Source organism: Oncorhynchus mykiss, chromosome 1 (genome assembly GCF_057628025.1).
Source record: "Oncorhynchus mykiss isolate SJ-2025 chromosome 1, ASM5762802v1, whole genome shotgun sequence".
In the NCBI taxonomy this organism is placed as follows: domain Eukaryota; kingdom Metazoa; phylum Chordata; class Actinopteri; order Salmoniformes; family Salmonidae; genus Oncorhynchus; species Oncorhynchus mykiss.
The window spans coordinates 55,650,203-55,673,897 of record NC_143022.1 but is presented as its reverse complement, the minus strand read 5'-3'; the positions used below and the strand labels follow the sequence as shown (position 1 = coordinate 55,673,897).

Sequence of the window (23,695 nt, the reverse complement as noted above, 5' to 3'; positions counted from 1 at the left end):
TCTCAAGACATCAGTCAGAAAGTTAAAGCTTGGTCGCAAGTGGGTATTCCAAATGGACAAGCATACTTCCAACGTTGTGGCAAAATGACTTAAGGACAACAAAGTCAAGGTATTGGAGTGGCCATCACAAAGCCCTGACCTCAATCCTATAGAAAATTTGTGGGCAGAACTGAAAAAGCTTGTGCGAGCAAGGAGACCTACAAACCTGACTCACTTACACCAGCTCTGTCAGGAGGAATGGGCCAAAATTCAGTCAACTAATTGTGGGAAGCTTGTGGAAGGCCACCCGAAACGTTTGGCCCAAGTTAAACAATTTAAAGGCAATGCTACCAAATACTAATTGAGTGTATGTAAACTTCTGACCCACTGGGAACGTGATGAAAGAAATAAAAGCTGAAATAAATCATTCTCTCTACTATTATTCTGACATTTCACATTCTTAAAATAAAGTGATGATTCTAACTGACCTAAGACAGGGATTTTTTTACGAGGATTAAATGTCAGGAATTGTGAAAAACTGAGTTTAAATGTATTTGGCTAAGGTGTATGTAAATATCAGACTTCAACTGTACCTAGAAGTGCACACTATTCTTATTTTTTTTAAATGTATCTTAAAAGTAAAAGTAATATAGTCAACTATACAACTTCTACTACTACACTTTATATCATCCAATAATATATCATGAAAAACACTCAACATGAAGAATTAATGCAATTATGTTAATTTCAAATATTTATTTTGAAATATAGATTAGGTGCTCTTCTTTTTATAGCAGGAAGTAAAGGGACTGGAAAAGGCTTTGCCTATAGCTGAAAACATCCTGGAAATGAGCGAACGCTTCCTTGGTTTCTTCTTGGTGGAGCATACACTCTCTGTTTGGCAGGATTCTTGATCTTTGACAATTGCTGAGAAAAAAAATGTAAACATAACCCCCCCAGGGCTTAGACTGTTTAGTGCCAAAAAGAAGGGGATAAAAACATGCAATATATATATATATATATATATATACTCGTCAACTTATATCTCTCAAATTTAAGACAGACACTTCAGTTCCATGTAGTGAATCTGTTATTCAATGCGTTTGTATGGGCAAATAGCAGTAAGGCCGATACAAACCCCTCGGCCTAGACAGGGCTTAGACTCATGTGGGTTAATTACAAAGGTGCAACTCGTGCTGGAGACAATAAAAGGCCACGCTAAAATGTGCAGTTTTGTCACACCACATAATGCCACAGATGTCTCAGAGACTGAGAAAAATAGGAGCAAGGAAAAACGCTGGTTGACTTGTTTTGAGGGAGCGTGCAATTGGCATGCTGACTGCAGGAATGTCCAACAGAGCTGTGGCCAGAGAATTGAATGTTTATTTCTTTACCATAAGCCGCCTTCAATGCCATTTTAGAGAATTTGGCAGTATGTCCAACCGGCCTCACAACCACAGACCAAGTATATGGCGTCGTGTTGGCTGTAGGGTTATGGGGTGGGCAGGCATAATCTACGGACAACGAACACAATTGCATTTTATCAATGGCAATTTGAATGCACAGAGATACCGTCACGAGATCCTTAGGCCCATTGTCGTGCCATTCATCCGCCACCATCACCTCATGTGCATGGTAATGTATCGAAAGGCCTGCATACTCACCAGACATGTCACCCATTTAGCATGTTTGTGATGCTCTGGATTGACGTGTACAACAGCGTGTTCCAGTTCCCACCAATATTCAACAACTTCGCACAGCTATTGAAGAGGAGTGGGACAACATTCCATAGGCCACAATCAACAGCCTGATCAACTCTATGCGAAGGAGAAGTGTCACGCTGCATGAGGCAAATGGTGATCACACCAGACACTGACTGGTTTTCTGATCCATGCCCCTACCTTTTTTTAAGGTATATGTGACAAACAGATGCATATCTGTATTCTCAGTCATGTGAAATCTATAGATAAGGGCCTAATGAACATATTTAAATTGACTGATTTCCTTATATGAACTGTAACTCAATAAAATCTTTGAAATTGTTGCATGTTGCGTTTATATTTTTGTTTAGTACACATTTGAGTGTATTGACTTACCTGTTTCACTGACGGCAGGGGTCTGGTTCTGGGAAGGTGTTGGAATGCAGTGGTTCTTCTTGTTGACCTTCTTTGTACACTGGGTAACAAACAGTAATTTGTACAGTAGGAGAAATTGCACACAAAAGGTATCAGTGTTTACCATCATACTGTACGTAATGAATAAAAATAATCTTTATAATTTGTATTTTGATGACATATGTACCTTTGGGTTGAGTCCACAGAGAGAGCTGAATCTTCCTCTCTTCTTTTCCTTTCTACCAGTTGTTGGAAGCCCAGAATTACCTACCTCGTCACTGCCAAGTGCATTGTGTGATGACAACTGGGTCATGGAGGGAGGTGAAGAGCTAGCCTCATTGCATTTAGTTAGTAGTTCCCTAGTTAATGATTTGACCAGGGCATCGTCAAATGCATAATCCGTTGACTTCATTGCAACCTGGAGCATCTTCTCTGACCCAAATTCTTGAAGAAGCCCCTTGTAGACAGCCTTCAAAATCTTTTTGATTTTCAGATTCTGGGGGTAGGCTTGAGTTGGTTCAAGGCCTGAGGTGCCACAGAACTCAGACAGAATCCTCTTTGTGAGAACTCTTGATGTTTCACCAATGTCAGAGGATTCCAGTAATGTGATAGGGGTGATCATTGACAGCAATCTAACAATCAGTAAAAGTACCAAAGAGGTGTAGTCATTGCTAGTGGAGTCAAATGATGCATGTGTATCAGAGTCCATGGCTGATGGAGTTGATGGATGCACAGAGACACTACACATCTCCAGATCTTTGTTGTCCATCTTGGATTCCACCTCTCCTAAAACTTGAATATCCACAGTTCCACCGTTGTGTGTGCTGCTGCCAGACAGAGAGGTTCTAGGCAATGATTTGGCACTAGACTGACGGCTAGTGGTCATGAGAGCCGGTCTGTCAGAGTCAAGTGTTCCAGCATCAGTTGGGGACAACCCATTGATTATGTTCATCAACTCTGATAATTCTTCTGATGAACTGGAGGCCACAGAACAGGTATCCATGACCTGATTGACCATTATATTGGTGAAAAGGCTCTTTGTGTCACAGTAAACCTGTGAGGAACTAATGGAGATGGCAGAAGAGCTCAGGATAAGCTGACTTGTGTCCTGCAGAGAACCATCAGAGATGACAGTTTGGCAGAAATCGGATCCTTGTGATGGTGGAGGAAGCCAGAAGACAATCTGCTGTAGCAGACGTTTTATTGATTCCGTAGCAAAGGAGTACACAAGGTCAGATGGAAACTCCCTGGATTCTTCAGAAGCATTCAATCCTGTCTTCAGCTTCAAAAGAATAGAGTCAGACACGCTCTTGCCAGCTGGCACAAAAATAGCCTGGGGGGTGTTGTGACTTTTTATGAGCTCATAAACTTTGTCAGTGAGCTCATGTGAGAAGTTCTGAAGACCGTCCCTGGGGCTGAGTCTCGCAAGTCTTCTTGTAAAAGAAGTGACATCATCTGCAGTTGCTATGTGTTCCGTATCTTTTCTTGGAATGACCTCCATAACAGTGTCAACTATGGCAGAAATGGTTTGCCTTGTGTAATTTGTTGACCCTTGTGAATGAGTTGAGGAGTCACTCATATCAATGACCGAACTCCTAATGATAGGACAATAGATTTCAACAGGCCACTCATTGGGGACTGGAGTGCCTGGAAGAGAATTTGTAAAATCACTCTGGGACCCTCTGGTCATGGCAGAGGTGATGGACAGGGAGGACTTTGAGGAGGATGGCCGGTGTATCTCATTTCCATCAGTTCTCACCATGTCAACATCCTCCAACATGGAGCCCACGATGGAACGAGTCAAGAGGCCTTTCTCTGAGGTGCTCATCCTCTCTGACATAGACACTCTCCTCTGGATTGTCATCAGAGTCTGACTAATTAAGGTTTTGGAATAATTTACCATGCTGGTCTGGCTGCCTTCATGTTCACTGTAAGTCATTTGTGTAGAAGTAGCTGTTCTGCATATGGATTCGGCATGTTTGGGGGCCTCAACCACATTGTCTAGGAGGACCGGTTGTTGCTGGGCAAAAAAATCCTTGACCTTGGTGAACACATTGTTGAACAGGTTAACAGTGCCTGGCCAAATGATCTTTCCTTTCACATTGGCCCCGTTGTGAACACTGACAGGAAGGGTTGAAGCTGACAGGGATCTCTCTAACTGGCCAGACACTGAAGCATCAGACATTTTAGTCATCTGGGTGAAGCTATTAAGGTCTTTAGTGATGCTTATGACAATGTTGGATGCTGCAGAATTGGTGTGCAGAGAAGAGGTGAACAAAGATGGAGTTCCACTCTTCTGAAGGATTTTGACATCACTTTCATTACTGGACTCTGCACAAATGTCTGCACTTCTACCATCAAGGTTGGTATTTACAATGCCAATTAACCCTGATTGAAGGATCCCACCAGCCATATGTGAGGCTTTAGTTTGAAACTCCTCAGTACATAGTTTGTCAAAGGCTGTGGATTTAAGACTTCTAGAGGATGCCTCCTCCTCAATATTGTTGATCTCACCATGCAAATTGTCCTGTGTATTGACAGCATAGTCATAAACAAATAAATATGATTTGGAGGCAGCAAGGACGTCAATCTGAGAAACAACGGCATCCAAAAGCTTGGACAGGTCTTCTGTATCTCCTCTTAGGCTAGAGATGCATTCCTCCATGGATTCCTCGGAGTGATACACAGTGAGGATCCGACTAATGACCTCCTTGGTACAGGTTTGAAGGTCTGCTTGGATTTCAAGAGAATCACTACTACAAGTCACCTGAGAATCTAAACTTTCACTAGGAGCCTGTTTGAGAGTCTCATTATGTATTGGTGTAACACCATCGATGACCTTTACAGAGTCTTGGCAGGGAGTGAGAAACCACCTCAGCATTTCTCGAAATCTATGATATATAATACGAGCAGCAGAAAGGGTGCTCCCTTTTGACATTTTGAAATTTTCAGAGTCATGTGCCTGCATGGACTGAACAATAGTCTCCACATCTGTTACAAAAGTGTCCAGCAATTTAGATGCTTCCGAGTCTCCCAGTAAGCTGTTTGTAAAGGGGTTGACAGATCTCAGAGCTTCACTCACTGCCTTTCTAGCCTTTGTCTGGAAAGACACACTGGAGAGTTTCTTCATATTTATAACTGGAAGACTCTGGGTAGATTCACTGTTGGTGGTGCTGTCCTGCAGACCAAGTGGAAAAGTGAGATGGGAGAGACATTGTTCACTGTCTAACAACTCAGATGGTGAGGCGGAACAATAACTGGTGAAATCATTCAAGTCAGACATGATGCCATCCACAAATAGAATGGCCTCCAGAGACTCTTCAGAATCACACTCTCCAACAGAAGATGAGAACTTCTCCATCACCTCAGTCTTATACAAGACTAGAACCTGGCTGGCAATCGCTTTTGCGGTGTCAAGGAGAACTTGGTCTTGCAAATACTTTTTGAGAGCCAAGAGAGGTTTTGGGGTCTCACTTTGTCCTTTTTGTTCATTCATAGATGAGGAGGTTATTAAAAGTGGTTTACAAGAAATGGAGTCCGATGTGTCAGCCTCACCATTACTGGAATGACCGATGTCCAGGCACAAAGTTGGAACCATTGTGAAAGAATCTTTTGTGCTCTCCACAAATGTACTTGCGAGATCCCCTTTTTCTGGACAGGTAAGGAGCCTCTTCAGCGTATTTTTCATGTCGTAGTAACAACCAACAGTGTAAGACCAGATCTTACTTTGATGGTTTTCAAGAAGGATCTGCTCACTCTGTGCAGGGGAGCAGGATGCCCTGATAGACTGGGTAAGATTGTCCATGTCTGAAACAAAGGTACTTACCAACTCAGAAGCCTCAGGGTCAATCATAAGGTCTCTGATCTCACCTATCCTAGGAGTTGGACTAGATGATGTAGTGCCAGAACAACATGATGCACAACCCCTGAATCTTTTAACGATCTCCCGGATCGATTCAGTGGCCTTGGTCTGAAACTCCTCAGTGAGTAGTCTGTCCATACTTTGTGTTGACAGACGAAGACTAGATTTGGTACCTTTGATATTGAGGTTGCTCTCTCCTTGTTTTAGCATCTCCTCAGGACTTTTACAAGCTTCAAGCCTCTTCATATGGTCAGCAACAACACAAAGCAGTTCCCTCTTGTCGGGTTCATTTTCCTCCTTATTGCTGAAGTTCAAAACAGTGCCACTGAGGGCTGTCATGACCTGTCCTGTTAAATGTGTCATATCCACCTCAACACCATCCTCTCTGAGAACAACACTCTGCTCAACACTCTTCCCATTAATGTACATCTGAAGTATGTTGGAAATGCCAGACACCATCTCCTCAACCACCTTGGTGCTGGAGACACCACCACTGGCAAAAATGACAGGGGACATTCGCCCAGAGATGGGAGTTTGGATGGCCACAGAGATGATGGTATTGACTTTCTTTGACACTTCTCCAACAATAACCCGGGATAGACTTTGAGTGTCTACCTGGCCCTCTCTTTGGATACAGAGGACATTGTTCAGCGACTCTTTGAAGGAATCCTGGACACCAGTGAGGAGACTGTCCTCAGTGATCCCAAAAAAGTCACTGAGTGGCTCAGATGAAATAGGCTCACCATCTCCCTGAGTATTTGGCAACAATGTCTGAGACCTTTGAGAATACAAAGCAAACAATACAGCATTCCATATTCAATAGTGGATACTGTAGTCACATTAATGCATAATTCAGTAATCAATTAAATTGGTCATTAAGAGTAAACTGTAACATAGATAACAAAACATATTTTCACAAAATGGGTTATGAATAGTTAGGTGAAACCGAATGACTGAACATACCCATTACGAGAGGAGCTTGATTTGGCCGTGCAAGACCTTGAGGATTTGCTGCTGCCTCTCTTGCGAACCTTCAGGTTTGTGCTAGAGGATCTCTCTGATTCTGTCAGAGACTTGCCGGATACTGGAGACACATGGCTGTATATCCGTACAAAACGGAAAATTGCAGGGATGATGACCTCCAGGATGGCCTCAGATACAAACCGCACAATCTCCAGGCACATCTCTGCAAGCAATGCCCTCATCACCTGTAGGATTCGAAACAGTGTAGGTAGATTACGCATAGCCGGGCTCTGAAACCAAGCTCCTCAAAGAGATACCAACAATCTCACATAAGTTCATGAGAATCATGAAAGTGGCATACATTGGAAAGCATGAAAAGCAGTAGGCTACTAAAAAGCTCTTTGTATATAACTGTTTGTGATAATGTGGATGATACTGTAGATAAATAAAAGGCTTGTATCTAAATTTCTTGAAATATCTATTAATATATCTATGAATAATTTTCAAGGTTAAGGGACTTACAGGGTCCATCCTGCCAATGCTTAACTGCCTCCATTGCCTTTCGGAGATAATTAGATGTTTTTAGCACCAAAAAGCACACCAACACACATACAATTTATAAAATCATTGCATTCAAATACTACAACAGAAGTTTAGACATACTCCTCAGTAAGTTTTTCCAGAAACCGGATGATAACCGGGTTGAAAGCATCCGGATTGATTGGCGGGAGGTCAAGAGCCCTGGTCTGACAGGCCCTGGAGACACACTCATTAGATTGTCCCTGGTGAGATGTCCCCTGAACTGTCATCCCAGAGAATTCCACAGATGTAGAGGGACCTGTGTGCAAAGCAGCATTCACCAAGGTAAAGAAGTCAGAAAACATGTAACCTTCTAAGGCAAGTATGTATTAGCCAATTTTGTGTACTTTGTGAAGATAAGTACCCAACAAAGGATTATGCACTCTGCTATTAGTCCTCTGCTCAATAGATGTCCATACTAAATCACATTTACATGCAAAAGGATTACATTCAGTGAAATTAGAGTTTAATTTATGACCTGCATCTGTATCAGTGATCTGCTCCACTTTGTTTCTCTTGGTCCTCTTGGTCTAAAAAGACAATGCAGTCAATGATATATACGTAGATACTGTATGAAGCCATTCCAATACAGCCCTTTGAGTAGAGCAAGGGTAAGAATGATTATAGGGCTGTCCCCGACGAAAAAAATTATTTATAGACCGAGAGACATCCTGTTCTAATGTTAAAATGTATTTTTCCATATCAGACACACCCTATGTGTTTGAATACAATCACCTACATAGGCACTGAGCTTGTCTGATGCTTTAAGCACACTGTTTTATTAAATAATTAAGACACACAAATGACTCAAAAAAGAGCCCGATGGTGACACTGTATTATTACAGCATAGCAAAGATTAAAAACAGCCGAATCTGTGAAATTGCTTAATTCAACATTTAGCCGGTGCAATGAGGCTTGGTGCTCACAGAATCAGTAGGCTATTAAACAAATACTCAAACAGGCAACAGAAGCTATATCTGTCTTATTTCTGTATACATGTATGCAGTACCAGTCAAAGGTTTGGACACACCTACTCATTCAATGCTTTTCTATATTTGTACTATTTTCTACATTGTAGAATAGTAGTGAAGACATCAAAACTATGAAATAACATATATGGAATTATGTAGGTACCAAAAAGTGTTAAACAAATCAAAATATATTTTATATTTGAGATTCTTCAAAGTAGCCATCCTTTGCCTTGATGGCAGCTTTGCACACTCTTGGCATTCTCTCAACCAGCTTCACCTGGAATGCTTTTCCAACAGTCTTGAAGGAGTTCCCACATATTCTGAGAACTTATTGGCTGCTTTTCCTTCACTCTGCGGCCCAATTCATCCCAAAACATCTCAATTGGGTTGAGGTTGGGTGATTGTGGATGTTAGGTCATCTGATGCAGCCCTCCATCACTCTCCTTCTTGGTCAAATAGTTCTTACACAGCCTGGAGATGTGTTGGGTAATTGTCCTGTTGAAAAACAAATGATAGTCCCACTAAACACAAACCTGATGGGATGGCGTATCACTACAGAATACTATGGTAGCCATGTTGGTTAAGTGTGCCTTGAATTCTAAATAAATCACAGAGAGTGTCACCAGCAAAGCACCCCCACACCTCCTCCGTGCTTCATGGTGGGAACCACACATGTGGAGATCATCTGAACACCTCCTCTCACAAAGACATTGTTGGAATTTGGACTCATCAGACCAAAGGACAGATTTCCACCCATCTAATGTCCATTGCTCGTGTTTCTTGGCCCAAGCAAATCTCTTCTTCTTATTGGTGTCCTTTAGTAGTGCTTTCTTCGCAGCAATTTGACCATGAAGGCCTAATTCACACAGTCTCCTCTGAACAATTGATGTTGAGATGTGTCTGTGACTTGAACTCTGTGAAGCATTTATTTGGGCTGCAATGTGAGGTGCAGTTAACTCTAATGAACTTATCCTCTGCAGCCAAGTTAACTCTGGGTCTTCCTTTCCTTTGGCGGCCCTCATGAGAGCCAGTTTCATCATAGCGCTTGATGGTTTTTGCGACTTGATGGTTTTTGCACTTGCACAATTTTTCGGATTGACTGACCTTCATGTCTTAAAGTAATGACGGACTGTTGTTTCTCTTTGCTTATTTGAGCTGTTCTTGCCATAATATGGACTTGGTCTTTTACCAAATAGGGCTATCTTCTGTATACCAACCCTACCTTGTCACAACACAACTGATTGGCTCAAATGCATTAAGAAGGAAAGAAATTCCTTTACTTAATTTTTAACAAGGCACACCTGTTAATTTATTAAATGCATTCCAGGTGACTACCTCATGAAGCTGGTTGAGCGAATGCCAAGAGTGTGCAAAGCTGTGATTAAGGCAAAGGGTGACTACTTTGAAGAATCTCAAATATAAAATAGATTTTGATTTGGTTAACACTTTTTTGATACCTACATGATTCCATATGTGCTATTTCATAGTTTTGATGTCTTCACTATTATTCTACAATGTAGAAAATAGTCAAAATAAAGAAAAACCCCTTTGACTGGTAATATATATATATATATATATATATATATATATATATGGATGATTTACAAAGCCAGGCACATTTAACAATTAGGCTATTAATTATAGACCTAATTTAGTTGGTTTTCCTCTCTCCTCAATTTTCTTAGACAATTAGGCTAAGGCAAGGTCTGTTTCCCCATCTCTACTGCTGCTGCCTCTGCAGCATTGTTCTCAATCCCAATATGCTGGTTAACTTTGCTATTATGCACATAGCAACATAGGAAAGGGTGGCAATTCTACGGAGCACTGAAGAGTATGTTTCAGAACCACGGACAGCGACCGTATCCAATGCAGGAGAAAGCGCATTTGCTATAAAATAATATTTGATTTATTAGTGTTGCACCATTATTTTAACATAATATAACCATATACAATTTCAGTATCACTTCTTAGCGGGATGGACTGTGCCATCCCTGTGGCCTCGGCAATGGATTAGTCAACTGAGACAGGCGCGAATCAGACAGGTGTCCAAGTGCACCTTGAAGAAAAAAAACTTTTGCGACTGCTCAACTTAAGAAATCCCAGTCAACCAACAGCCTATTGACCAAACTGTCGAACAAATGGGGTCAGCCCTCGATTTACTATTAGGAGATAAAAGGGTATTGCATGGGCAATTTACCTTCCTCAGAACAACATGCTGTAGGGGCAGGTTATAGATATGAAAGATATCTTGGCTCAATCTATTCCCTTACCTTGACTTTTTTTCTCTTCACGGCATCCGGCTCCATCTGAGGCAGGGGATCCTTCTTCACCTCATCCTCATCTTCATCATTCTGATTATCAACAAAATCTATCTCAGCTGCATCAGTATCAGTGCTCTGTTCAACTGTGGGCCTGTTGGCACTGGTGTTCCTCTTGGTCTAAAAAGACAATAGTCAATGACATACTGTATGTTGCCGTTGCTATACAGGCCTTTGAGAAGAGCTACAGTAAACAATTGGTGATTGAATATTAAGAGATGGAAGTCTGTTGTAAGGACAATTTACCTTCCAACCTCACAACATGTTATATGGCATATTGGACAGGTTTAAAGTGTGGACAGGTAAGACCCCAGATTTCCCTTTCTCTCCTCAGTCTATTCTCTCACCTTAACTTTTCTCCTTGTCACAGCCTTCAGCTCGATCTGAGGCAGGGGATCCTTCACTTCACTATCTTCTGGATAGTTTAAACCCAGGATATCATTCTTCATTTTCTGGACTTGACCTTCCAAACTTTGATGATCATGTGGATCATCCTCATTTAAACTCTGATTGGAAAAAATGAGACCATTCTTTAAATGCTTGTGGATATGGACAATATACCACAGCTAAGAGCTGTTCTTACACATGACACAACGCACAGTTATTATAAACTGGTTACCAACTTAATTAGAAAAGTACAAATAAATGTTTTGTCATACCCGTGGTATATGCTCTGATATACCACAGCTTTCAGCCAATCAGCATTCAGGGCTCAAAACACCCAGTTTATAATGGCCAATATTTAGTTTTTTAAAGAACAGGTTTTCGCTATAAATCCACATAGATCATATTGCCTGATATCAAGATTCGTAATTAATGCGTTATGGAGTCACCTATTATTATAATAATTTAGGTAGAATTATGATAAATAGCCTACTGCTGTTATCTTTGCAAGGATCATATTTCAAATCAAATCAATTTGATTTATATAGCCCTTCTTGTATCAGCTGATATCTCAAAGTGCTGTACAGAAACCCAGCCTAAAACCCCAAACAGCAAGCAATGCAGGTGTAGAAGCACGGTTTGATGTATAACAAGTCCCATAGGTTATTATAATGCATATTTTTTTTTACAATATTAAAAATGATAATATTAGCGGTACAATAATTAACATTAGCCCACACCGCCACCCAGCTGCCACTACTTGCGGCATCCCTATCGGCATGTCCTGCATAAAAAAAGACGGTGCAGCGGTTCCTGCACCACTGCATGGGGCTTCTCTGTTAGCAATTCATAGGCTTACCTTATTATCCTCCATGGTTAAAGTGTATGGCTGGAGCCTATGTTCCCATCATGTAAAACTTTACCAAGTGATTACCAGAGATAAACTACCGCATTTTATACGGTAACTCAGCCAACGTCATAATGTGAATGCACTTTTACGTAATAAAACAACTTCAGGGATGATCTGTCAATCAATGCAATCAGCGACGCAATACTGGATCCCCAATACCACTAAAAAGACCACTCGAAACAATCACTACTGGTGTATTATCTACGTTTCCGTTTTTTTGTACAATAATGTGATAAGACAACAAATAAATAATGCTACCAATGATGAGCAATACATAACATTGTAAATAAGAATGTGTTCTTAACTGACTTGCCTAGTTAAATAAGGATAAATCATTTTTTTAAATAACAAATCAAATGCAGTAATTTGAAAAAAACTCTTGAGGGCGACTACGAACCAGTTTTGAGTAAACGAGGACAGAAGCATGCCATGTGTTGTTGGGTTAGAGGCGAAGATTCATAGTTGAAATGAGAAAAGAGGGTGGCGCACGCAGAAATTGAAATCCAATCAAATGTATTTATATAGCCCTTCGTACATCAGCTGATATCTCAAAGTGCTGTACAGAAACCCAGCCTAAAACCCGAAACAGCAAGCAATGCAGGTGTTGAAGCACATTGGCTAGGAAAAACTCCCTAGAAAGGCCAAAACCTAGGAAGAAACCTAGAGAGGAACCAGGCTATAAGGGGTGGCCAGTCCTCTTCTGGCTGTGCCGGGCAGAGATTATAACAGAACATGGCCAAGATGTTCAAATGTTCATAAATGACCACCATGGTCAAATAATAGGTCTGGGACAGGTAGCACGTCCGGTGAACAGGTCAGGATTCCATAGCCGCAGGCAGAACAGATGAAACTGGAGCAGCAGCACGGCCAGGTGGACTGAGGACAGCAAGGAGTCATCATGCCAGGTAGTCCTGAGGCATGGTCCTAGGGCGCAGGTCCTCAGAGAGAGAGAAAAAGAGAGATTTAGAGAGAGCATACTTAAATTCACACAGGACACCGAGACTGAAAAACAGCTTCTATGTCAAGGCCATCAGACTGTTAACCAGCCATCACTAACATTGAGTGGCTGCCGCCAACATACTGACTCAATCTCTAGCCACTTTAATAATTAAAAATTGGATCTAATAAATGCATCACTAGTCACTTTAAACAATGCCACTTTATATAATGTTTACATACCCTACATTACTCATCTCATATGTATATACTGTACTCTATACCATCTACAGCATCTTGCCTATGCCGTTTGTGTAACGGCAGATCTCCTCTTCGTCTGAAGAGGAGTAAGGATCGGACCAAGATGCAGCATGGTAAGTGTTCATGATGATATTTGAATAAAGACAAATGAACACTCGAACAAAAACAATCAACGATAACGTGAAATCTACACACAAAAAAAAAACCAGTAACGTGTGGCGACAAACACACACACAGAGACAAACAACCACAAACCAACAGTGAAACCCAGGCTACCTAAATATGATTCTCAATCAGAGACAACTAACGACAGCTGCCTCTGATTGAGAACCATACTAGGCCGAAACAGAAACCAAACATAGAAAAACAAACATAGACTGCCCACCCCAACTCACTCCCTGACCATACTAAATAAAGACAAAACAAAGGAAATAAAGGTCAGAACGTGAAAGTTTGGCCATCGCTCATCCATATATTTATATGTATATATTCTTATTCATTCCTTTACACTTGTGTGTGTGTAAGGTAGTTGTTGTGAAATTGTTAGATTACTTGTTAGATATTGCTACACTCGCATTAACATCTGCTAACCATGTGTATGTGATTTGATTTGATTGAATGTTTTCCCCATAAAACCTACCACTGCTTTAATTTCTAATTTGATCAGTATTGGTTTATGCTTTGTTAAAATTTGTGTTTAAGCAATAAACAAATTAAAAAAGAAAAAATCTGGTTGAGACTCTGGCGGCTCAGGACAGACGGGAGACTCTGGCAGCACTGGAGAGGACGAAGGCTCTAGCAACGCTGGACAGGCGGGAACACCTGTAGGCCGAAGACGGAGAGACAGCCTGGTGCGGGGGGCTGCCACCGGAGGGCTGGTGCGTGAAGGTGGCACTGGGTAGACCAGACCATGCAGGCGCACAGGAGCTCTTGAGCACCGAGCCTGCCCAACCTGGTTGAATGCTCCCCGTAGCCAGGCCAGTGCGGTGAAGTGGAATAGCCCGCACTGGGCTGTGCTGGCGAACCGGGGACACCGTGCGTAAGACTGTTGCCATGTACGCCAGCCCGAGGAGACGCACTGGAGACCAGATTCGTACCTGGCTCAATGCCCACTCTAGCCCGGCCGATACGAGGAGCTGGAATGTACCGCACCGGGCTATGCACATAAGCAATAAACAAATACAAAAATAAAAACTCTGGTTGTAAACTGACTGCAGTAGCTATGTTTTTGGTATCGCTCAAGTCATACTGCATGTCATTCCTAAACTGTCTGGATTTTACATTCATTTTGGACCTCCACAAAACTGACACACTAAATCAATAAACTGTTGTTGTACATATTCAAGTAGCGATTCATAACATACAAATACAATCAGTACATGGCTTTCCATTAATTTCTTAAACTCATTGGAAATTAAATGGAATTCAACTATGCTATAATCCCACTGAAACATGAATAAGCCTCATTCAGATGATTTTATATGGTCCTTTACACACCAGCTACGTGGGGAAATTGGATCCTGGCCAAAGCCACAAGTTCATTCAAAAAGTGTGAGACATCTAGGATGAGTTTTTTACTATATTAATGTCAACTGCCATATGTTGATGTACATGTCCAACTGGTTTCCTCCTATTTTCAGACTACTGATGCCAGACTAGTGTTTTATCATGTGGCCACAGATACTCCCCTATTCTGTCAGTGGTTCCAGATCTACAACAGACAACTATCTGTGTGCGCTTAGCATACAGTATTGAGCAATAGAGAAGAAAATTGAACACAAGACCAAAAATATACACCATTTTATTTTTTAAGTGTCTTGTGCCGTCCCAAACAAAGTACAATACAATTGAAATGAAAGCTAAAGGGAATATGCAGTAGGGTCAAGATAAGTTTGACAGGGACTAGGGAAGCATAGGCCATAATGTCTTTAGGAGCTAGTCTTTTTCATTTTTTCCAACCAGGATTTTATTTTTTTTACCTTTATTTAACTAGGCAAGTCAGTTATGAACAAATTCTTATATATTTTTTTATAGACTCTAGTGTGCCTGGTTTGGCCAAAGATTATTACACATTGTGGCCCTCCAGGAAAAATACCAAACTCTCTGAATGTATATGCAGTGGTACATGTCAGTGCCATGAGTTACACTGAGTGTATAAAACATTAAGAACACCTGCTCTTTCCATGACATATGCTGACCAGGTGAATCCATGTTAAAGATATAATCCCTTTTGGATGTCACTAGTTAAATCCACTTAAATCAGTATAGATAAAGGAGGAGGAGACAGGTTTAAAAATATATTGTAAAGCTTGAGACAATTGAGACATGGATTGTGTGTGTGCCATTCAGAGGGTGAATGGGCAAGACAAAATATTTACGTGCCTTTCAACGGGGCATGGTAGTAGGTGCCAGGGGTACCAGTTTGTGTCAAGAACTGCAACACTGCTGGGTTGTTTACGCTCAACAGTTTCCCGTGTGTATCAAGAAAGGTCCACCACTCAAAAGACATACAACCAACTTGACACAACTGTGGGAGCCATTGGAGTCAACATGGGCCGGCATCCCTGTGAATGTTTTGTACACTCAGTACATTAATAGTATTGGTACCGTGTTCTTGCCGTAACCTGTAAAGCTGGAGCAGCCTGCGAGGCAGGGGGAGGTGTAGGTGATGCCGTTGTCTGAACACACAGGGTCCCACTCCCCAGCCAAGCAGGAGCGCTCTCTGTTACACTCTGACAACAGGCTGCCATCGTACACCAGGGGACCTGGGGGACAGAGAAAATGGCTGGTAATAATGATGTTTAAATAATTGTTGCTGAACTATCACTGACACAGGCACAGTGACAAAACAGCCAGGAATCCTGGCTCAGTAACAACCATACTGTATATTCCCACAAGAGGGAGCCCCGGCACAAGCCCATGTGTACTTTAGTCTAACTCACTCATATTCCACTGATCAAAACTTTTGTTTTTATCAACCCACCCACCAACCAACCAATCAGATGTCATATTTACCCATTGTAGGACATGGTCAGACCAGCCACATGAACATTGTCACACTTAGTGCCAGACTCCAGAGGGAGGAGGAGGTAGGCCATGAAGGAGGTGATGAAAGACAGCTGGGCTCCAGACACAACGCCAAGCTTATACCTCTTCATCAGTAGACCTCCCAGGAATATCCCCACTGCACCCACAGGTGGGTTCAACTCACTCGGAAAAGTTATACTCACACATCTTTAGTGCTACCGGTGTGCTGGAGTTTCATTTCCACTCATGTTCAACACACCTACAGGGGTTGGGAGAGAACAAAAAAGTGTAGTTAATGCCATTCAACATCAGTACTGACAGGATGGAACATTTCAGTTGGAACATGTCCAGGTTTCTGTGGATTCGTTGAGACAGGCAGCCCAATTCAGTAATTTTTTTGTTTGTTGAGTAATTGGTATTTTGACCAATCAGATATGCTCTGAAAAAGAGCTGATACGAAAATATCTAATGTGATTGGTCAAAAGACCAATTAGTGGAAAAAAATATATTAATTGGGCTGCATGTCTAATCGCATCCCTTGTCTCTCTGTCTCAGTCCTTGCATCGATTACAGAGGGCTGAAAAGGATTACTATCAAGAATCGTTACCCCCTACCCGATGTCCACCGCCTCGGAGTTGGCACTAAGAATCCAATTCTTCACCAAACTGGACCTCCGCAACGCTTAAAATCTGGAGAGAATCAGGGAGATGAGAGGAAAATGTCCTTTAACACCCCTAGTGGTCACTGACTATTTAGCCATGACCTTTGGAATATCGAACTCACCAGCAGTCTTTCAGGCATTGATCAATGACACTCTTAGGGATATGTTGAACTGGTTTGTCTTTGTTCACCTCGACGATATCCTGATCTTCTCCAAAAACCCCTCCGGAACACGTATGGCCCTGTCCCACCTCACTGAAGCAGGTTTTTGCAGGAATCCTGAGGCTGACAGGGCATTCATAGAGCTCAAGGGACGTTTCAACTCCGGACCCATCCTCGTTCATCCTGATCCTACTCGTCCCTTTGTGGTAGAGGTGGACGCCTCGGACACCGGAGCTGGTGTGGTCCTTTCACAGTGGAACAAGGAGGACAAGAAACTGCACCCATGCTCCTTTCTCTCCAAGCAGGTCTCGCCAGCGGAAGGCAACTACGATGTAGGCAACTGGCAACATTACACATGCACAATCATACATGTGTATTTTTAAGCATTATTAAGAACTTTGAGTGTGGAACTGCAGGGCGTTTACGCAAATACACATGAATTTCACGTGAACACGGGAAGTGTTCCAAAAACATGTTTTCATGTAATCTTATGGGAAGATAATGTGATAACATGTAAAGCAATGTGATTACATTAAACTACATGTGAAAATGTGATCACGTTGTGTTCCAAAATGTAATTTGTGCTCACATAAAATGTAAGTTGGAATCATGTGGTTTTTCTGTCAGGGTAGGAATATGATGCATTTTGATGTTATGTTTGATGTCACATGATCTTGAAAATGTAATGTTCTTTGAGGTTCTTCCATGTTCCTTTCCATGTATTTTCCCTCAGTCCTTTTCACTTTCCTTGGCAAAACAAGCTCTGTCTCCGTCAAGACTTATTCAGAGCCACCATGAATTGATAGCAGCTTCTGATGGATTTTAAACCATTCAACAAATAGTTTTATAATGAAGAGTAGACCCAACTAAACACCCTGGATTCTTTACACACACATTGAAAGGCAAAAATCTCAAATTTGGACTCATCAGACCAAAGGACAGATTTCCACCAAGCAAGTCTCTTCTTAGTATTGGTGTCCATCCTTTAGTAGTGGTTTCAATGGAACAATTCGACCACGAATGCCTGATTCACGCAGGCTCATATGAACAGTGCATGTTGAGATGTGTGTGTTTCTTGAACTCTGTGAAGCATTTATTTGGGCTCCAATCTGAGGTGCAGTGAACTCTACTGAACTTATCCTCTGCAGCAAAGGTAACTCTGGGTCTTCCTCATGAGAGCCAGTTTCATCATAGCAATTCATGGTTTTTGCGACTTCACTAGAAGAAACTTTCAAAGTTCTTGAATTTTTCCGTTTTGACTGACATATATGTCTTAAGTAAATATGGACTTGTTTCTCTTTGCTTATGTGAGCTGTTCTTGGCATAATATGGACTTGGTCTTTTACCAAATAGGGCTATCTTCTGTACACCATCCCTACCTTGTCACAAAACAACCTACTGGCTCAAACGCTTTAAGATGGAAAGAAATTCCACAAATGAACTTTTAAGAAGGTACACACCAGGTGATTATTACCTCATGAAAAGGTTTGAGAGAATGCCAAGTGTGCAAAGTGGTCAAGGAAAAGGATGGCTACATATTTTCACTTTGTTATCATGGGGTATTGTCTGTAGCTGGGTGAGATGATAAAAAATATATATATATATTTTTTTTTAATCCATTTGGAATTCAGGCTGTAAGAAAACAAAATGAGGAATAAGTTAAGGGGCATGAACACTCTCTGAAAGCACTGTGTATCTGCAAGAAAGTGATAAATGAGCGACTCTTTAAAAGGGGGTCATATATACCATTACAATGCGGACTGTCTAGCATTTTTACTATTACCAACAAGACAACGAAGTGATACGTGCCATGGAGACTTATACGGATACTTTCCAAACACCAAAAGTTCCCACGCTGAGAGATATTGTTTACTACACTATTATGCATACAATCCAAGTCATACGTTTATTGTCATTCATACTTATTTTTAACCGAATATCTTTGCAAAAGTGCTCATTGTGTCAATTCAGAGCTCAGAAATATTGGAATAATGTGCTTAAGGGGACTGACACTCAATGCGCACAACAAGATAACACAACAACCACGTTTTCAATTGACAATCATTGCCTTAAATGGGTGTGGTCGATAGATTTGTATAGGCATATATAAACAATGTATTTAACTTGTAAACCAAGGTTGGGTTAGTTGGTCTAAGCAACATGCACCTGGATAATCGCGTCATGAATCGGCACGGGCTCCTACGTCCTCATATACGAAATAAAGACATAGAAGCATACCCAATTATTGTCACGTTCTGACCTTTATTTCCTTTGTTTTGTCATTATTTAGTATGGTCAGGGCGTGAGTTGGGGTGGGCAGTCTATGTGTGTTTTTCTATGATTTTGGGATTTCTATGTTTCGGCCTAGTATGGTTCTCAATCAGAGGCAGGTGTCATTAGTTGTCTCTGATTGAGAATCATACTTAGGTAGCCTGGGTTTCACTGTTTCTTGGTGGGTGTTTGTTTCCGTGTCTGTGTTTTTCACCACACGGTACTGTTTTGGGTTTTCGTTCGTTCCGCGTTTATTGTTTTTGTATTCAGTTGTGTTCATGTTGAATATTACTTATTAAAAGAACCATGGGCACTTACCACCCCGCATATTGGTCCTCCGATCCTTCTCGCCTCTCCTCTTCTGACGAAGAGGAGGAAAACCGTTACAATTATACAGGTTCTACACATTACATTTCTCCATGGAACACTATTACACAGTCATTGATCATTCGCGACTTTAAGTCATTCTTGTCATCTCTAGAGCATCCCGTAAATCGATAGCGCTGCATTTCTTCCCCATCTTACCATGGATTTATTTTATTTTATTTCACCTTTATTTAACCAGGTAGGCTAGTTGAGAACAAGTTCTCATTTGCAACTGCGACCTGGCCAAGATAAAGCATAGCAGTGTGAACAGACAACACAGAGTTACACATGGAGTAAACAATTATACATACAGTAGAATACAGTAGAAAAAAGGAGTCTATATACATTGTGTGCAAAAGGCATGAGGAGGTAGGCGAATAATTACAATTTTGCAGATTAACACTGGAGTGATAAATGATCAGATGGTCATGTACAGGCAGAGATATTGGTGTGCAAAAGAGCAGAAAATAAAATAAATAAAAACAGTATGGGGATGAGGTAGGTAAAGATGGGTGGGCTATTTACCAATAGACTATGTACAGCTGCAGCGATTGGTTAGCTGCTCAGATAGCAGATGTTTGAAGTTGGTGAGGGAGATAAAAGTCTCCAACTTCAGCGATTTTTGCAATTAGTTCCAGACACAGGCAGCAGAGAACTGGAACGAAAGGCGGCCAAATTAGGTGTTGGCTTTAGGGATGATCAGTGAGATACACCTGCTGGAGCGCATGTTACGGGTGGGTGTTGCCATCGTGACCAGTGAACTGAGATAAGGCGGAGCTTTACCTAGCATGGACTTGTAGATGACCTGGAGCCAGTGGGTCTGGCGACGAATATGTAGCGAGGGCCAGCCGACTAGAGCATACAGGTCGCAGTGGTGGGTGGTATAAGGTGCTTTAGTGACAAAACGGATGGCACTGTGATAAACTGCATCCAGTTTGCTGTGTAGAGTGTTGGAAGCAATTTTGTAGATGACATCGCCGAAGTCGAGGATCGGTAGGATAGTCAGTTTTACTAGGGTAAGTTTGGCGGCGTGAGTGAAGGAGGCTTTGTTGCGGAATAGAAAGCCGACTCTAGATTTGATTTTCGTTTGGAGATGTTTGATATGAGTCTGGAAGGAGAGTTTACAGTCTAGCCAGACACCTAGGTACTTATAGATGTCCACATATTCAAGGTCGGAACCATCCAGGGTGGTGATGCTAGTCAGGCGTGCGGGTGCAGGCAGCGAACGGTTGAAAAGCATGCATTTGGTTTTACTAGCGTTTAAGAGCAGTTGGAGGCCACGGAAGGAGTGTTGTATGGCATGGTGGCGGCCGTAGTGGAGAAGCTCTCCTCCTGCATGTTAAAGGACCCTTCCCCTCACATCCCTTTCTCCCGGGCTGCTGCTTTTGACTCTGTGGTCGATCCTCGGGAGAATCAGTCAGTCCTTCTCCATGGATGACCTCCAGAGCCCTTTTTATATGAGCTCTGTCTGTGCCTTTGTGGCGGACGAGGTCCAGAGCTGCTTCCAGCCCCCTGCAGCCACCCTACCAGTCCCCCCTGTCCTCGCGGTGGCCGTTTCCACCACACTACCAGCTGGCATCCAAGCAGGTGAGTAGCAATGACTGAGCACTCTGACAGATGCCTGTTCAGATGACATCTAGGTGCCTTGTAGTAGTAGAGCTCACCGGGATTGTTGTCACCCATAACACAGGCCCGGCTTCTTCCCACCTGAATGTGGTGGACATCACCCCTAATACAGAGGCAGATCCGGCTTCTTTCCACCTGAATGTGGTGGACATCACCCCTAATACAGAGGCAGACCCGGCTTTTTCCAACCTGAATGTGGTGGACATCACCCCTAATACAGAGGCAGAGCCCATCTCTTCCCTCTTGGAGGTTGTGGACGTCACACCTGAAGAAAGGACTCTCACGATGGCCGTCTTCGCCACTCTGCCAGCTAACATCCAAGCAGGTGAGTAACACTTAGAGCACTCTGACAGGTGCCGTTTGTCATGACACCTTAGTAGAACCTTTCAACTGGCCAGTGTTTAGAAGCTACGGTTTGCATGTTGCTCTTTTTTCCCTTTCCAGAGGATGTTGCTGTGGTCATCTCGGATGTCACCCCACACGTCACCAAGGACGTGACACTGGATGTTCCATGCAGAGCTAGGAAAGGGGCAGTCCGGCGATTATTTTGCAGGCTTTGGAGGGCAGTGTGCTGCTGCGCCTGCCACAAGGAAGAGGAGGAACAATATTAATTATTCATCAGACCATCAGAAATGGGATTGAACCATAGACCATTAAATGATTTGCATTATAATTGGACTCAATTCTGCTTTTCTTCGGTTTACTACTTAAGTTCAGAAAGTTTCTATAAACGTTCACTTTGCAAGTGTGGAGTAGGTTGTGTAAATAAGTGGGAAACATCCCAATTTTAATGCTTTGAATAATTTACTTTGTACATTTTTTTTATTTTTATTTCACAACAAAAAACAGAGGGCGCTCAACCAAGTTCAGTTGAGGTGCAACCAAAAATTTGACTCAAAGGAAAAAGCGCAACTCTTGCTCACTATAAAAAAATGCGGCTGTCAAACGGCTATGCGGAAAAGGAGGTCAAAAGGGGGGTGAGTGTAACGGCTGGCTATTTAGCGGTGGTGCGCGCTGTCCCGTGGTGGTGTCCCCCTCCTAAGGAGGAGCCACTGAGACGTGATGAGGCCAAGGATAATTACTCTGCAAGGACGGGATAGGACACATCACGACACTGCTGCTCATTCATATTCAAACACACCTCAGAGTACGGACGCAAACATGGACGCCCCCCCCCCCCCCCACACACACACAAACTTACCTGTACATATCAGAATCATACATTCGACAGCCACCTATTCCTCCACATGTATTGATCCCCCACTGCAAACATGTTGAGTCAATTCCAGATGCTGGAATACAGGTGCAGTGGGCCTAATATGTAATGATGTGATACCATGTGTACCCCATATCCTGTGTTTGTGTTTTTCTTTTTTAAACTTTTATTTAAACAGAGTCACACTGAGATTAAACATCTATTTTACAAGAGTGCCCTGTAAAAGTTGAAGTCATATTGAACAACTACCAGAGAGAACCTTCTCTACATAGGAATTGCATACCATGTTTTTTCCATACATCAAAATAATACTTTGTCAATTACTTACCTAGATAAGGCTCAACAAGGCCCCAGTTAATGGTTGCAAATATCTTATTTCAGTGCCAATGAGTTACACTGAGTGTATAAAACATTCAAACCTGCTCTTTCCATGACATATGCCGACCAAGTGAATCCAGGTAACGCTATAATTCCTTATGGATGTCACTAGTTAAATCCACTTAAATCAGTAAAGATAAAGAGGAGACAGGTTAAAAAATATATTGTAAGGCAATTGAGACATGGATTGTGTATGTGTGTCATTCAGATGGTGAATGGGCAAGACCAAATATTTAAGTCCCTTTGAACAGAGTATGGTAGAAGTTTGTGTCAAGAACTGCCATGCTGTTGGGTTTTTCACGCTCAACACTTTTCCCTGAGTATCAACAATGATCCACCACCAAGGGGGGGAAACTCAATAGGTGTTCTTAATGTTTTGTTCACTCAGTGTATATCAATTCCTAGCATATACTTTCATTTGTATGTGTACTGATACTGTAAATACACAAATTATATTAATGTTATCTACAATATATTATAATACCGTAAGCCTCCCTGCTGCAGGGACATTTCCTCCTACAATTTTGAGCTGATTTTCTTTACTTAGGCAATATTTTTTATCTTTGTTCATTTTTACATTTATTGTGTTTGGAATGGCACTGTTACTACAGGAGATGATGCTATCATTAAGTATTTGATGTAAGTATGTAGGATAATTACCCATAATGCTCACTGACTGAACATTCAAAATTACCATAGCAATTATTGACGC

The 23,695-nt window shown here is 41.9% G+C and overlaps 2 protein-coding genes across 3 annotated transcripts; one reads left to right on the top strand and one right to left on the bottom strand.

Moving 5' to 3' along the window:
* Positions 1-720: 720 nt before the first annotated feature.
* On the bottom strand, positions 721-11,288 carry LOC110516195 (uncharacterized). Of its 2 annotated transcripts, XM_090234669.1 has the most exons (9): positions 11,134-11,288; positions 10,739-10,906; positions 7,976-8,027; positions 7,582-7,756; positions 7,441-7,477; positions 6,919-7,163; positions 2,281-6,733; positions 2,076-2,154; positions 721-906 (listed from the first exon to the last, which is right to left on the bottom strand). In XM_090234669.1, exons 1-9 carry the CDS (start codon positions 11,233-11,235, stop codon positions 752-754), a joined length of 5,466 nt encoding a protein of 1,821 aa, XP_090090795.1. In that variant the 5' UTR covers positions 11,236-11,288; the 3' UTR covers positions 721-751. The 2 variants fall into 2 exon arrangements, with proteins under 2 accessions (XP_090090795.1, XP_090090791.1); XM_090234665.1 differs by lacking the exons at positions 7,441-7,477; positions 7,976-8,027; positions 10,739-10,906; positions 11,134-11,288 and having other exon boundaries at positions 7,582-7,718.
* Positions 11,289-21,048: 9,760 nt separating this feature from the next.
* Positions 21,049-22,062, top strand: LOC149985573 (uncharacterized). The gene is made up of 3 exons (XM_090234681.1): positions 21,049-21,350; positions 21,454-21,714; positions 21,834-22,062. Exons 1-3 carry the CDS (start codon positions 21,194-21,196, stop codon positions 21,998-22,000), a joined length of 585 nt encoding a protein of 194 aa, XP_090090807.1. The 5' UTR covers positions 21,049-21,193; the 3' UTR covers positions 22,001-22,062.
* Positions 22,063-23,695: the final 1,633 nt, after the last annotated feature.